This window comes from Ursus arctos, unplaced genomic scaffold (genome assembly GCF_023065955.2).
Source record: "Ursus arctos isolate Adak ecotype North America unplaced genomic scaffold, UrsArc2.0 scaffold_15, whole genome shotgun sequence".
NCBI lineage: Eukaryota > Metazoa > Chordata > Mammalia > Carnivora > Ursidae > Ursus > Ursus arctos.
The window spans coordinates 27102619-27116909 of NW_026622819.1; the positions used below are offsets into that span (position 1 = coordinate 27102619).

Genomic DNA, 14291 nt, shown 5'->3' on the forward strand with positions numbered 1-14291 from the left:
TTTGTTTCCTGTAGTTAAAAGTCTCATATGGTTTGCCTCCCTCTCTGTTTTCATCTTATTTTATTTTTCTTTCCCTTCCCCTATGTTCATCTGTTTTGTTTCTTAAATGTCATATGTGAATGAATTCATAGGGTATTTGTCTTTCTCTGAATGACTTATTTCGCTTAACATAACACCCTCCATATACTACATCTTTATCCATTCATCTGTCGATGGACATCTGGGTTCTTTCCACATTTGGCTGGTGTGAACATTACTGCTATAAATACTGGGGTGCATGTGCCCCTTTGAATCACTATGTTTGTATCCTTTGGATAAATACCTAACAGTGCAATTGCTGGGTCGTAGGGTAGTTCTATTTTTAACTTTTTGAGGAACCTCTGTACTGTTTTCCAAAGTGGGCGCACCAGTTTGCATTCCCACCAACAGTGTAAGAGTGTTGCTGTTGGGAGAGAGGGAATCTTAAGCAGGCTCCACGCCCAGCAGAGACCTCAACTCAGGGCTCAATCTCACGAAGCTGAGATCATGACCTGAGCTGAAATCAAAAGTCGGACGCTTAATTGACTGAACCACGCAGGCATCCCTAGAAAACAATTTTAGATTTCAAATATTTTTGATTTCACAACTCAAAGACAGAAAAAGTTTTAGAAGAATATACACCAAACTATAAATATGACACCCAATGGGGAGGGAAATAGGCTTCGAGAAAGTGATAAAGGGGAATTTATAATTTTTACTCCATATATTTGAAATATAAATTAGCAGAAAGACTAAGTGTATTTTTTATATTTGCCTTTATTGAGTTACAAGTCCTCCAAATTCCATATTCAATTCAAAGGGCATATTTTTTTTTTTTTTGGTGCGCTGTTATAACTATTTAGAATATATCAGTGAACAGAAATGACAGGGTTCCTGGACCTTAAGGAATTTATGCTCTAATAGAGAGAGGCAGATAACAAACACAGTAAATGAATTATATGATGCATTAGATGGTAATGAACCGGGAGGAAAGAAAATGTAGAGTGGAGTAAGGGCTAAGAAGCACAGGCCAAGGCCAAGGAGGTGGGAAAAGAGGGAAGGTTACTGTATTAAATGGGGTGGGCCTCCCTGAGGAAGTGAGGCTTAACCAAATTGGAAGAAGATTGAGAGAACCTGCAAGTACATCTGGGGCAGCATTATAGGCAGTAAGAGCTGGATGGCAGCCACGAGGCAGGAAGGTGCCTGGCCAGCAAGGTGGGATAATAGTAAGGCATGAGGTTCGAGAGATGAGCAGGAAGAGAGAAAGATCAGGTCAGCTTTATAGGCATAATGAGGACATTTGAAATAAACAAGGAAACTTTGCAGGGTTCTGAGTAGAGATCTCATTTGACTTATAAAATACGCGCTGGTGGCTGATTTAAGAATAAGCTCTAGGGAACTTCCTGTTGATAGAGCAGCTTTATTGGACTAACATCATAAATGCTGGACAAGATAGAAAAGCGAATTATTTGAAGGCCAAAAGCCGACCATAAAAAGCAAAGCAGCACAAAGCAGCAGAAATTGTATGAAATTGGATCACTGAATGAAGGGAACTTCCCTGAGCAAGAGCCACGCACATACAGGTGACCCCAGAGCCACGCTGTGTTTGCGTAGCTTGAGAGGGACTAGAATTCCAGCAGCAATCGTCAACAGTTTCAGTTGAACGTATTAGAAATGAAGGCCGGGGATGCCCGAGCAGCTGAACATTGAGAGGAAGGTCTTGGAAAGGAGGGAACCACAACACATGTCCCCTAAATGCTTGGCAGACTCCAGAATTGTGCCAGATGGTCAGTGTCTACATCAGAGAGCGTGCCCTTTTAACTTTTCTCCCCCAATGTCGGGTTCTGACTTTTCAATTAGCTGTACTCTACCATTCATCGTTTATTTTTACAGCTGACTGTGCGTGCTCGGCTTGGTGCAAAATCGGAAAAGTTGCTGAAGAAAGGAAAGAGCATTTCTGACATGTTGCTAGTTAACATCTTGGTAAATGCTATTAAGTATGTATTTTTTTAATCTACTAATGTCTTCTTTATCAGATAGAAGTATATAAAGAAAAATATAGAAATGTTTTTAAAATTTTTAATATCTAATGAATACTACTTGTCTACCTCAGAAAACAGAGAGCAAGATGAAGATCTGTTTTGTGATTTACATGCTTACACTTTACTTCCCCCACTTTACCAGTCTTGACTTCACTCACGCAGATGTGACTACAGGTCAGGTTCTAGTCCCTGCAGGGAATTCAAGGAGAAGTTAGATACTTGGAAAAGCCAAGGGACACATTATAGAGCAGAGAGACCCTCACTGTGTGGTCACAGGCTAGTGCCTGCCCTTGTTTTATGTTTGAGGAGGAGGAAATGAACTCAGGGATCCAAAGGCTGGTCAGTGCTAGACAGGAAGGTGATGAGAAAGGAGAGTTTGCCCAAGGGAGAAGGAGATTCTGTTGTTTAATATGAGTTCTAACAGAAAAAGAAATGAAGTCATAACTTTTAATCCAAAAATCAGAATCTCAGTTTTATATAATTAGGTATTTAGAAGAGCAGAGTTGAAGTTTCTTCCCTTTTCATATTGTTTTTCAATTTAAAGCCTTCAAATAATCATTCTTGGACCTCTTATTCTCTACGGAGGATGCTGCATTGAAAGCAAAAACCCAAGAAAAGCTCCTCACACTCCAGCAACTTACAATCTAATTGAGATAAGGAAGACTCATTGGAATTTTTCTCATTCAAGAAATACAATAATTATTAATTGTATAGCAAAGTGAATGAGAGTCAGAGGAGTTCAGATTAGGCAGTTATGGCTCCATGCTGGATTGGGGGGAGTAGAGGAACTCTCCAGGTTGACAATGTGAGTATCCACTGTGTGCTGAGCTCAGGGCTGAGTTTTTAAAATGAATCATTTCAGTTTATCCTCATAACCGCCCTATGAGGTATGTTATCCCACTACGTGTAGATGAGAAACAGGTTCAAAGGAGGAACTGGCTATGAACACAGGCTAGAAAATGCAACACATACTCACCTAACAGCAAGGAGATCAGTTTGTTTGAAGTAAATGGTTCAAGACTGGGAGAGACAAGACGTTATAGGGAATTAAGTTGTGACCAGTTAGTTTTAAATACCATGTTATGGCCTCTGGAATAGATGTGGAGAGCAGCAGGGACCTACAGAAAGATTTTAAGTAAAGGAACGATCGTCGTTTGTTAATAAGCCTAATTTTATCTGTAAAGTAATAACCTTTGTGCGGAAGGTGGTTACTGTGGAGTTAAAGGAAAGGTAAAGGCAAGATTCATTGTATTGTTACTTCCAAAGTACTTGTATCTATCAAAATGTGAATGGTGTGTCCATTTTCAATTTAGTGAGATACCTGTGGATCAAGGATGGGTCTTGGATGGTTTTCCAATGACGTTAAACCAAGCAAAGCTTCTGGAGGAAGCTCTCACGGGCTGCAGCAGAGAGGTCCTAGAACTGGAGGCAAAGAAAGCACAAATATCCACATTGGCTATTGATCCTACAGCCTCCAAAGAAGTGCCTCCTCCCCCTTCTGCCCTTGATTTTGTCATATTATTAGATATTTCAGATAATTCCTCCCTGGATCGCATGAATGGCACAGTGGGTAAGCTGGACACTTTTTCCTTTGTTATGATATTCTTTTTTTTTTTTTTTTTTTTAAAGATTTTATTTATTTATGTGACAGAGAGACAGCCAGCGAGAGAGGGAACACAGCAGGGGGAGTGGGAGAGGAAGAAGCAGGCTCATAGCAGAGGAGCCCGATGTGGGACTCGATCCCGGCACGCCGAGATCACGCCCTGAGCCGAAGGCAGACGCTTTAACGACTGCGCTACCCAGGCGCCACTTGATATTCTTTTTTAATAAGTCGAAGCTCTTTGCTCATTCCTTCTTTGGCTGAATCAGTGAATACTCCCATTTACAATTATAAGTGGTAATAAGGAATCCATTTCAGATTTCCAAAGAACTATCTAGCAGAGCACATTTGCCTCTTGCTTTAACTGTTGGTGTTCAGCACTGCAGAGAACTAGCAGAGAATTGTAATGCTGACTGCAAGCATCTCACTAAACCGTTCTCTCAACTTGGCAGCTCCCCTGGCACAGAGGTACCCTTTTTGAGATTTGCATGCATGGAGGAGCTTCTTGGGGCTGTCTAGTACATCTTGGTGGGTCATCCTAATGAAGGTCGTAAACCACATCTGTCCTGCAAGCAAGGATCTGATAACATCCTTCCCTGAGATTATGTGTGAAGTCAGAGAAACAAGTATCAGTTGACTGAAGTCAGGAGGAGTTGAACAGTCCTTCCAACACTCAAGGGTTTTTTGCTACTTTTTGCTACTTTTTTGTTACTTTTTGCCATTGAAACGAAAGTATTACTTTATTTCGCAAATTAAATACTTACGGGAAAAGCGCATCTTCTTGAATCTTGTCTTTCCAAGTTATGAGGTATTTGACCTTGGAAAAGTTATTTCATTATTCTAAACCTGAGCTTCACAATCGATATAGTAAAATGCCTCATTGTATTGTTATAGACATTGAAGGAAAACTTTCTTCACTCACAACACTTCTGACACCAAATGTGTGAGTTTCCTACACCACCCAATTCTCCAGTTCCCGGGAGAGACCAACTGGGTGTTCTACAATTGAATTCCATTCTGGCACTAACTACTAGGAGTTAGGGGAGACTCCATAAGTTAAGAGCTCAGCACCACAAGACTGCCCCCAACTTTAGATGCCAATTTCAAGTAGTAGATCCCCAGGTTACCCACGCTTCTGTCTGACTTGGCTACAAATTGAGGGTTTCCATGACCCTTCCTCAGGTCTGAATTTTTCTATAATGGCTCATAGAACTTATAGAACATTTACTATTACTGGCTTATTATAAAGGATATCATAAAGGATTCAAATGAACAGCCAGATGGAGAGGAATGCAGTTCAAGGTCTGGAAGAGTCTCGAGCTCAGGAGCTTTGGTCCCCGTGGAGTTTGGGTTGCACTACCCTCCTGGCATGTGGATGTGTTCGCCATCCCAGAAGCTCTCTAAAGCCCTTGGTTTAGAGCTTTTATGGAGGTTGTAAAAAGCATGATTGATTCAATCATTGGCCACTGGTGATTAACTCAGCCCTCAGCCCCTCAACCCTTCCAAGAAGTCTGGGGTCAAGGCTGAAAGTTCCATCCTTCTAATAATGTGGTTGGTTCCTCCGACAACCAGGCCTCATCTTCCAAGAGTCATCCTGCTAGCATTCACTCAGATGAGGTTGAAAGGGGCTTATTATGAATAAGAAAAAATGCTCCTCACATCTATCACTCAGGAAATTACAAGAGTTTTCCAAGCTCTTTGTCAGGAGCTAGAGAAAAAGATCAAGTATGTATTTCTTATTGTATCACAATATCACAGATATTAAATGAGATCAATGTAAAACACTTAGGATAGAATCTGGTGCAGGATAATAAACATGTAGCAAATACATCAGGAAGAATTATGGAAGACTTTGAAATAAACAAGAGATTATTAGCTATCCTTTCAGTAAAAGTATGAGTATAGTCTTTTGGACACTTTAGACTATCTGCATCTATAGGAGTCTGTACCTTTCATTGGCTTTGACTCAGATCTATAACTGCAAATCGTAAGAAACCAATGGCAATTCAAATGATTCTTTTTTTTTTTTAAAGATTTTATTTATTTTTATTTGACAGAGAGAGAGACAGCCAGCGAGAGAGGGAACACAAACAGTGGGAGTGGGAGAGGAAGAAGCAGGCCCATAGCGGAGGAGCCTGATGTGGGGCTCGATCCCATAACGCCGGGATCACGCCCTGAGCCGAAGGCAGACACTTAACCGCTGTGCCACCCAGGCACCCCCAATTCAAATGATTCTTGTGCATAGACAAGCAAATGATTTTTACTCAATCAATATATATTAATTTCTAAACTTTGGGAGAGATTGCGAGTATTAGGTCGCCCTATCCATAGCGGCCAGCTTTTCATCTATTAGCGTCTATTTTAGCATTCCTGATTGTAGATATGACTGTTGCTCAGGTTCTCATTTGAACTGGTTGTAACATTTTACTGCTCTCCTCATTAATTGGAGAGTTAAATAATGCCATTTTGCCTTTGTTTGAGAGTCTTGATTTTATCTTTTTAAAAAAATTAGCCTTTAACAAATGGTAATACTCATCATTCTTTTATTACTGCTCTTATTGCTAATATAATGACATTCAAAGCTAGGAGAGACCTAGAGAGTCATCTATTTCAATGCTTTCATTTGTAGATGGGAATTCAAAGCATGAAAACCTGACTTGTCTAAGGTCACACTCATCTTTATTTTGAGGTTGTATAATTTTGAGGTCTATTGTTTACTTAAATGAAATGACAAAACCATTAGATACTACTTTAGCTGTTGAGCCCAGCAGTTTACACTGGATGCCGTCTACCAAATCTTAAAAGAGAGAACTTACTTCTATCCATACAAGGGAGTAGGAACTATGCTGATTGCAGTGATGATTCTGCTGGTCCAGCCAACCTCCCCATCCTGCTCAGGACAAGGCTGAGAATTGGCTGAGAACACTGCCAATCCATGGCCCACTGGTGACAGAACAGAACCCTGAACTCAAGATCAATCTGACTTGAAAGTGGATATGTCAAATTGTTATAAAGTGCACACACAGACCTGTGGAGAAGAGGGTTCCTGAAAGCTGATTATAACCCCACAAGAGAAGGTTTGCTACCCTCTTCGGGCTCCATAGGAAGCTTACTGTTGTATGTTTCAGAAACAGAAGGAAATCAATTGGCAATAATTTTTCAAGAAGTCCAACTCAATCCACTTGAGTTCTTTCAACTCCCAGCAAAATTACATGACAAGTGATTCTGGCAGATTTGTCAAAGCTGATGTTAACATCTAAATTTTTTAATTTCTTAATTTTTGACCTTTGACTTATGAGTAGGCTTAAAGATTCCCTTTCTCCACTACTACAGGGAGAACGTCTCCTTTGTCAGATTTTATGCACATATACACTTAATCTTATTTATCTACCCTCCAAAATTAGTATTAAAGCACAATGTGATTTTTCTTTTTACCATATATTTCTAAGATCGTATATTTCTTGGTCTGAAGTGAACTGAGCCAACTGTTGGATCTGGGCCACCTGAACCATGAAAAAACTAGGATGAAATCATTATTTTATAGTTCCTACTTATTTTGATCAGAACTGGGTATGCTAAATATAGCCACAACTTTGAAAATCAATCTGCAGTTTTCATATTAAAGTATTTTAAATTAAGAAAGAGTGTTATTCTTTCACATCTTAAGATTATTCTTAAAAAAAAGATTTTTCTTTCTTAGAATATTAGGTTTGAATGGCCTTTGAGATATCTTTGCCAATTTACTCTCCTCATTTTAAGCAAGACCCCATTTAAACTATTTTAGACAGATAATCCTCTGCCCTTCTATAATATCTTGTTCGTTCATATATTCACTTATTATTTATAGCATGTTTGCTGAGTGCCAGATATTGTGCTATGTACTGCATATAGAGTAATAAAGAAGAAATGGATCCTGTCTTCAAAGAATTTAGTGGAAATTGTAGCTAAGGAACCAAGAGGTTGCAGCATAGAATTGACTGTCCAACATGGCAGCCACCAGCCACACGTGCTATTTAAACTAATTAAAATTAATAAATTAAAAATTCAGCTCCTCGGTCACATGGGCCACATTTTATGTTCACATGTGGCTAGAGGCTACCATATCATACAGCACTGCTGTAGAATGTTTCCATCATCTCAGAAAGTCCTATTGGGTGACGCTGGTCTAGAGTGAAGGGAGTTAAGGTGGTACTACTAGTAAACACTTATCTAAGACTTATAATTCACCAGGAGCTGGTAATACACAAATGAAAGGCAAATCCCTATCTACAAGTAGTTGACAATGTAGTGTAAGAAGCAAAAATAAGCTGATTATTATAATATAGTTAGTTGTGTGCTATTATTATAATATAGTTAGGTGTGCCCAGCATGGGAAGAGGTTAACCAGGCCAAGAAAGGAAGAGAGGTAGAGAGAGAAACATTACAAACCTTGGCAGGTGAGCATGGTCCATCTAGAGAACATCAAGGACCGAGTAGGGCTGAGAAGCAGCAAGGTATGGAGGAGGGGCAGAAATGAGCCTGGAGACTAGGCATGGGCCAGCTGGAGTCTTGCCCCAAGCTAAGTTGTTTGAACATCTTCCTGAAGCCATGTGAAGTCACCGAATGATATTAAAACTGAGATTTAATGCAATTAGGTATGTGTTTTATAATGGTCATTCTGGCTCAGGGTGGAGGCTACATAGGAAGGGGAGTGAGGTTGGAAGCAATAAAACAAATGAGAAAACCATTATCCTCTGAAAAACAACAGAGGCATTATGACGGGGAGAGGCAAGGTGAGAATGGTCAGTTTCAAGTGGTATTTACAGGGCAAATCACAGAACTTAGTGATCAGTGAGGATGGGAGATGGAGCACAGGGAGAAGGGGATGAATGCAAGTTTTTGACCTACACAGTTTTTGAGTGATGATGCCATTTACTTAGAGAATATGGGAAGAAACGCGTGGAGATCCTTTAGGGAAATGTCGAGTTTGAAGTGCCTGTGGGACTTTTAAGCTAAGATGTTGAGAGAACGGTTCTCTAAATGGGGCTAGATGTCAGGAAGGAAGCATGTCCGAAAGTTAAGGATTTGAAGGTGAGAGATATTGCCAGAAATAAAAATGTGCTTTAAAAAAAGATCCAGGATGACCCTCAGAAAACATCAGAATTTATTGTGGAGAGCAAAAGAAGTGTTTAGAGGCAGCAGCTAAAAAGGAGGGAAGAACGCCAGGGAAAGTAGTGTCTCATAAGCCAAGAAAGGACAGATTTTCAAAATCAAGTTGTACTCTTCTCACCCCAGACCAGTAGGGGCTGGGGTCCTGAGGCCCAGGTTGGGGTGTGGGAGCCTGATCTCTAGGATCAGGTGCAGCAAGCTGTCCTGCAATGCTTGAGTCTGTGGAGAAGCCTTAAACAGCATCACAAGGAAACAGCCTACAGCCAAAGTCCAGTGGGCTCAATGGCTGAAGATCGGGCCAGCCAAGACTGAGCAGAGAGGAAGGGACCAGACTCAAAGCCAATAGGCAAGAGACCAGGGAGACCTAAGGAGGGGGAACAGGCAGTGTAGGAGCATAAGGCTGTGTCAGAATGGGAGACTAGATGGCTGCCTGGGTTTTTAGCTGGTGCCTCAGTCCATCAGTCAGCCTGAGAGGGAGCAGCAGTGTTCATAATATCGAGAGAGGCATAGAGAGGTTTTGAGTGCAGGCTCTATACGGGTAACTTCTGTGACTAACAGTAATTGAGGAGAAACGCGAGAGGCTTCCAGGGCTGATAATGTGTGTTCATTGATCTGGGTGCTCTCTTCAGTTTATGAGGTCATTGAGCTATATATTCATGTATGCATTCGTTTCAGTGGGTATAGTTCAATAAACAGTTTAAACATTAAAACGAAGTCCAGAGCCTAGAGCCGTATTGACTGGAATCAGATCCCTTCTTTGTCATTTATGAGCTGTGCAATTTGGGGCCCATTACAGAATCATAATTTTGCTTTTCAAGTTACGTTGTGAAAATAAGATAATATGTGTAAAAGTATTTAAGAATTGTGTGCTAAATTTTACCTGTAAATACAACAGAGAAATCAAGTAAGATAAGGACTGAAACATGTCCATTGGCCTTGATGTTTTTGGTAACTGGATTGAGAGCTATTTCAATGGAGTAGGGGACCAGGAAGTATGGTCTGGGGTAGACTAAGGCATGAATGGGACATGAGGAGGTAGAGAGCATGAGTGAAGATAACTCTCAAGAAACTTATGTCAGATTATCTATCCCTATCTATCTATCTATCTATCTGTCTATCTATCATCTATCTATCTATCTATCTATCTATCTACCTACCTATCTATCTATCTATCTATCTATCTATCTATCTATCTATTAGCTCAGCTGATTTTTGAGCCAAGGAATTAGTGAGGTTACAAGTCATGAAATTGTGTATTTTCCTTCAAAGATGCCTACCAGTGCAAGTGTAGACTTGGAAAGAGAGATAAATATCAGCTAAGGCTGGTGTAGCAGAAGGAGACAAATTGAAGTTATTAGATTGAAGTGTTCACCTATGCAACTCAGGTTTGCTAGAAAATAAAAAGCCAAGATAATGCTGGTAAATTTGGGAGAAAGGGTGTAGGACCTGGGTGATGTTGGAAGGATTCATCAGCTATATGGGAGTGCTAGGAAGACAAATAGTAGGAATGTAGGTCATTAAGATTGCAGAGATGGAGCCATTCAAGGTAATCACAAAATCCAGGATGTGGACATGGTCTTGGAAAGAGAGTGCCGCAAGTGGAGAGAAGGGGAAGGGACCAGTGCCGGGGTGGAGCTGGGGAGAGAGGCATGCTGATCGATGTGCTAAAGTCCTTGACAAATAGAAGATAGTGACCATGAGATGGTGCAGGACAGCACCTCCTGAGAAGAGCTCCCACAGCCTTCTTCCACCACCCACCACTAATGCCACTTATCTTAGGGTTTTATATATAACCTAAAAGCATTATTTTTGTATTGTAAATCACTTCATCTTTTTCTATCCTGAATGTAAATGGAGAAAAACTGATCTCTATATCCTGTGAGAGTCCTCCATTTTCCTGAACACGATTAGGTAGGTCACCCTTCAGGGTTCTCTTGCATTGACCGAATTCCTTTTAATCTAGTTCAAGACTCTCTTTCCACTTTATGATTTTCCATTTATTCTAAGTTCATGAGTTTTCTGGACTTTGTACCATTCAATCCTGAATAAGATTCAATCAGAGCTGTTGAGGATGTTTTTGTTTTTGTTTTTGATCACTTGCAGTCAGTTACTTTATGTCTACCCTATAAGGAAAGATTAGAGTCTAGAAAGAAAAGTTATTTACTTTATTGGATTATAGCATACAATCAACAAATAATTTTTAAATATGTTTGACTTTATGGCCACCCTGTTATTTCATTCTTAATCTTTATACCCTAGTGTTGATTTTCTCATTATTTCCTAGTTTGTTATTCATGATGACCCATCACTTTTCATTCTCACCTCTTCAGAGTCAATCCTGAGTCCTACTCATTGAAACTACAGCTGCTCCTTAGTGTTGTATCATATGTCATTTTCCTCAGTTTCCAAGGAAAATTTGAATCTGATCCCAAAACTATACTCTTTCAACATGTTATTAAATATTTTAATGAATATTGGCCCAATGGCAGGATCATATCTATTTGGCTGTCTCACATCAGTAAATTTAGCAGTGCTATTGCAACTTTGGTTCAGCAAGTTATCTAATTGAGTAATGTTCATATCATAGCTGAAGCCTTTCCAAGGGAAACTCCTCCTGAAAACATCATTCAACGTGCAGCTGCTGAAAGCCAAGATATGGATGCGGATCAGAATCTAAGAGACCAGATTCAGCATAGGTTAGTCTAAAACTCACTGTCCTGCTTCTTATTTCTTGCCCTTTGCACAGACTGACCATCAGTTGCTTTGGAATCATCAGATCTTGAAAAAAGATGTATTTTCTAGCATTCAGCCTTTTACAAGTAAAACAAAAGTAAATCGTTCTGATGTTGGGTGAAATATTTAGGTGCTAGCTTTCATATTCAGAGCACAGGTCATCATAGACTGGGAAGAGAATTACATCAGGTGACACTTCCCTTTATGGCTCATTACATGGAATCCTAATTTAGCCCTCATTCAGCAAATGCCAGTGAAGATCATGGTATTTCAAAGAGCTAGGCATCAGAGCAGAGTATAGTTTAAAATGACTTCCATTTTGCTAAAATGACGATATACCAAAAAAACAAAAAAAACCCAAAAACAAAAACACCCTTCTCTTGGTTGTGTGCAGTTTGCTCATTGGAAAAGAAAACTTAGAGTTAGACAATTTTATGAAACCTGGAGAAGTCTAAAAGTCGGAGGTGAGCCAGAGAAAAGTAATTGTCTGCATTAATTAGCTAATTAGCTACCTTAAGTTTATCTATTCTCAAGGAAGACGAGAAAGTTTCAGGAAACATTCCAAGATTATTTTTGAGTCAGGCAAGTAAGTCTGAGCTGTCTGCATTTACTCAAAGATTTCTTTGATTTCTGTCTGTAAGAGAAATTCTGCTGTGAGGGCAGGCGATCTTCACTTAGCGAACCAAACTTACACTGAAGGTCTCCTGAAATGGTGGTCTTTTCAAATCTTCTTTTATTCTCAGATATCTCAAAAATATGGCTTGATGGTATTAAATAATTTCTTCTTCAAAGTAAATAATAATCCATTGCCTGTGTATTTTTTAGAGTTGTTTTTCAGTTTTAACTATATCGGCAGCTTATTTTTTCGTTATGCATGCCACGTAAATCATGCCTAATGTTACTCAAATATTTTAATCAGTATATGTTATCATACAATATTTTTGCAGAATTATAGGCTTCTTGGACAACTGGCCTTTATTGGAGCAATGGTTTACAGAGCCAGAAAATATTTTGATAAAAATCAATGCTGAAGTAGATAAAGAGTCTTTATGTCGTAAAGTAAAAGAAATATTTATGACTGAAATAATGAAAAAAGAGAATAAAGGTAATTACATTTCTTTATAATTTTGAACTTCTGTAACTAAAATGTGTGGTTTTAACGAGTTCAGGAAAAAATGAAAACATAATTGCAAAGTTCTCTGTTTTATTTGGGTTATATGATCTACAAGTATCTTCTCCTTCTGACTTTAGCTCTCTGCTGATGTTTCTCTGTTTTAATTTAATCAAAATAAGTCATCTCACTGAAAGTATTGTTTTCATGTGAAAAAAAATAGCAGAGTTAAAATTAAGGATGTTGTAGAAAAGAGTAAAGATTTCAGTGTTAACCTCAGGAGTTAACCCTCCTTTTAGGATGGAAACCGTGGACAGTTTATTTCCCCCAAATCGTGATGTGACGTGAATTTACTGATTATTAACTACTTACTTCATAAGCCTTCTTCTGGAATACATCTCATCACATTAAACCATCCTGACCTCTTTTCTCCTTCATTCAACCAATAATAATTGCCCACCAGCTTTTCATGGGATTCTTTTTTTTTAATTTCATGTATCATTTTTTAAATAATTTTTTATTATGTTATGTTAGTCACCATACAGTACATTCTTAGCTTTTGATGTAATGTTCCATGATTCATTATTTGCATATAACACCCAGTGAACCATGCAATATGTGCCCTCCTTGGTACCCATCACTGGCTTATCCCAGTCCCCCACCCCTGTCCCCTCTGAAGCCCTCAGTTTGTTTCCCAGAGTCCATAGTCTCTTGTGGTTCATTCCCCCTTCTGTTTACTGCCCCCCTTCATTCTTCCCTTCCCTCTCTTCATGGTATTCTTGAAATTTATTATTGAAAGGGGTCTTAGGCTAATACACCGCCAAAGCCAGACTTCAATGGAGACGTTTACCTTTGCAAAATGATTTGAAAAATAAATCTTTCCCTTTTATCGGTCGCCCCTAATTGTATTGACAACTGAAGCTTCTTGGTATAATAAAAAAGGTCGAAAGTTACTAATACCACAAGGTTCTAAACCTGCCTTGATAGCATGCTGTCTCCTGTCACTACGTTTATGACCTAACCACCAGAATGTATCAATTCACGGACCCCAAAATTGCACATAGCTCTGAGCCATAAATACCATGAGGGTCCGGGAGCACGCACCTAGGAAGACAAGCTCCCACATTCCAAATGTCTCCTCCCAATAACCACCCATCTGAAGCTATCAGACAAAACAAATACCATCTATATATTATTTAAGCGGCTTAATATGTAATTTGACAGTCAGAAATTAGGCTGGAGGCTGGAGGAAACCGCCCACAGCGATCTTCAAGTCTTGGTTGGGAGGCAAAAACACCAATTCTAAGCTGTAGTTTCAAACATCTACAGGTTAGAATCGGTTTGTTTTGCCAGCTGTCAGACTCACTTCACCGTTTTCCTGAAGATTTTAACATTCTCATCACTGAATACATTAGCGACTCAACTGCCACTTATTTAAGATTTACATTCCTATCGGCTAATTGCTTTAACAAATAGTTTATCGTTAAAACCATAAACACTGACCTAACCCAATACTCTGAATTAAACCTCCTGATTAAGTTAAGAAAATAAAAGAAATAAAAGGATGTGGTACTTCTGTATATATTCTGAGGTAAAGAAGTGACCGTTATATACTTTTACGTGGGAAAAAGCTGGTCAC

General features: G+C 39.3%; 1 protein-coding gene across 6 annotated transcripts in view; it reads left to right on the forward strand.

The window, feature by feature from the left end:
- SPEF2 (sperm flagellar 2) overlaps window positions 1–14291 on the forward strand; it is a 163307-nt gene that overhangs the window by 71285 nt on the left and 77731 nt on the right. For all 6 annotated transcript variants that reach the window (XM_057312193.1, XM_057312194.1, XM_057312195.1 and 3 more), the window contains exons 14-17: window positions 1912–2015; window positions 3374–3630; window positions 11396–11504; window positions 12489–12646. In XM_057312193.1, coding sequence (XP_057168176.1) covers window positions 1912–2015; window positions 3374–3630; window positions 11396–11504; window positions 12489–12646 — 628 coding nt within the window. The remainder of the gene's footprint in view (window positions 1–1911; window positions 2016–3373; window positions 3631–11395; window positions 11505–12488; window positions 12647–14291) is intronic.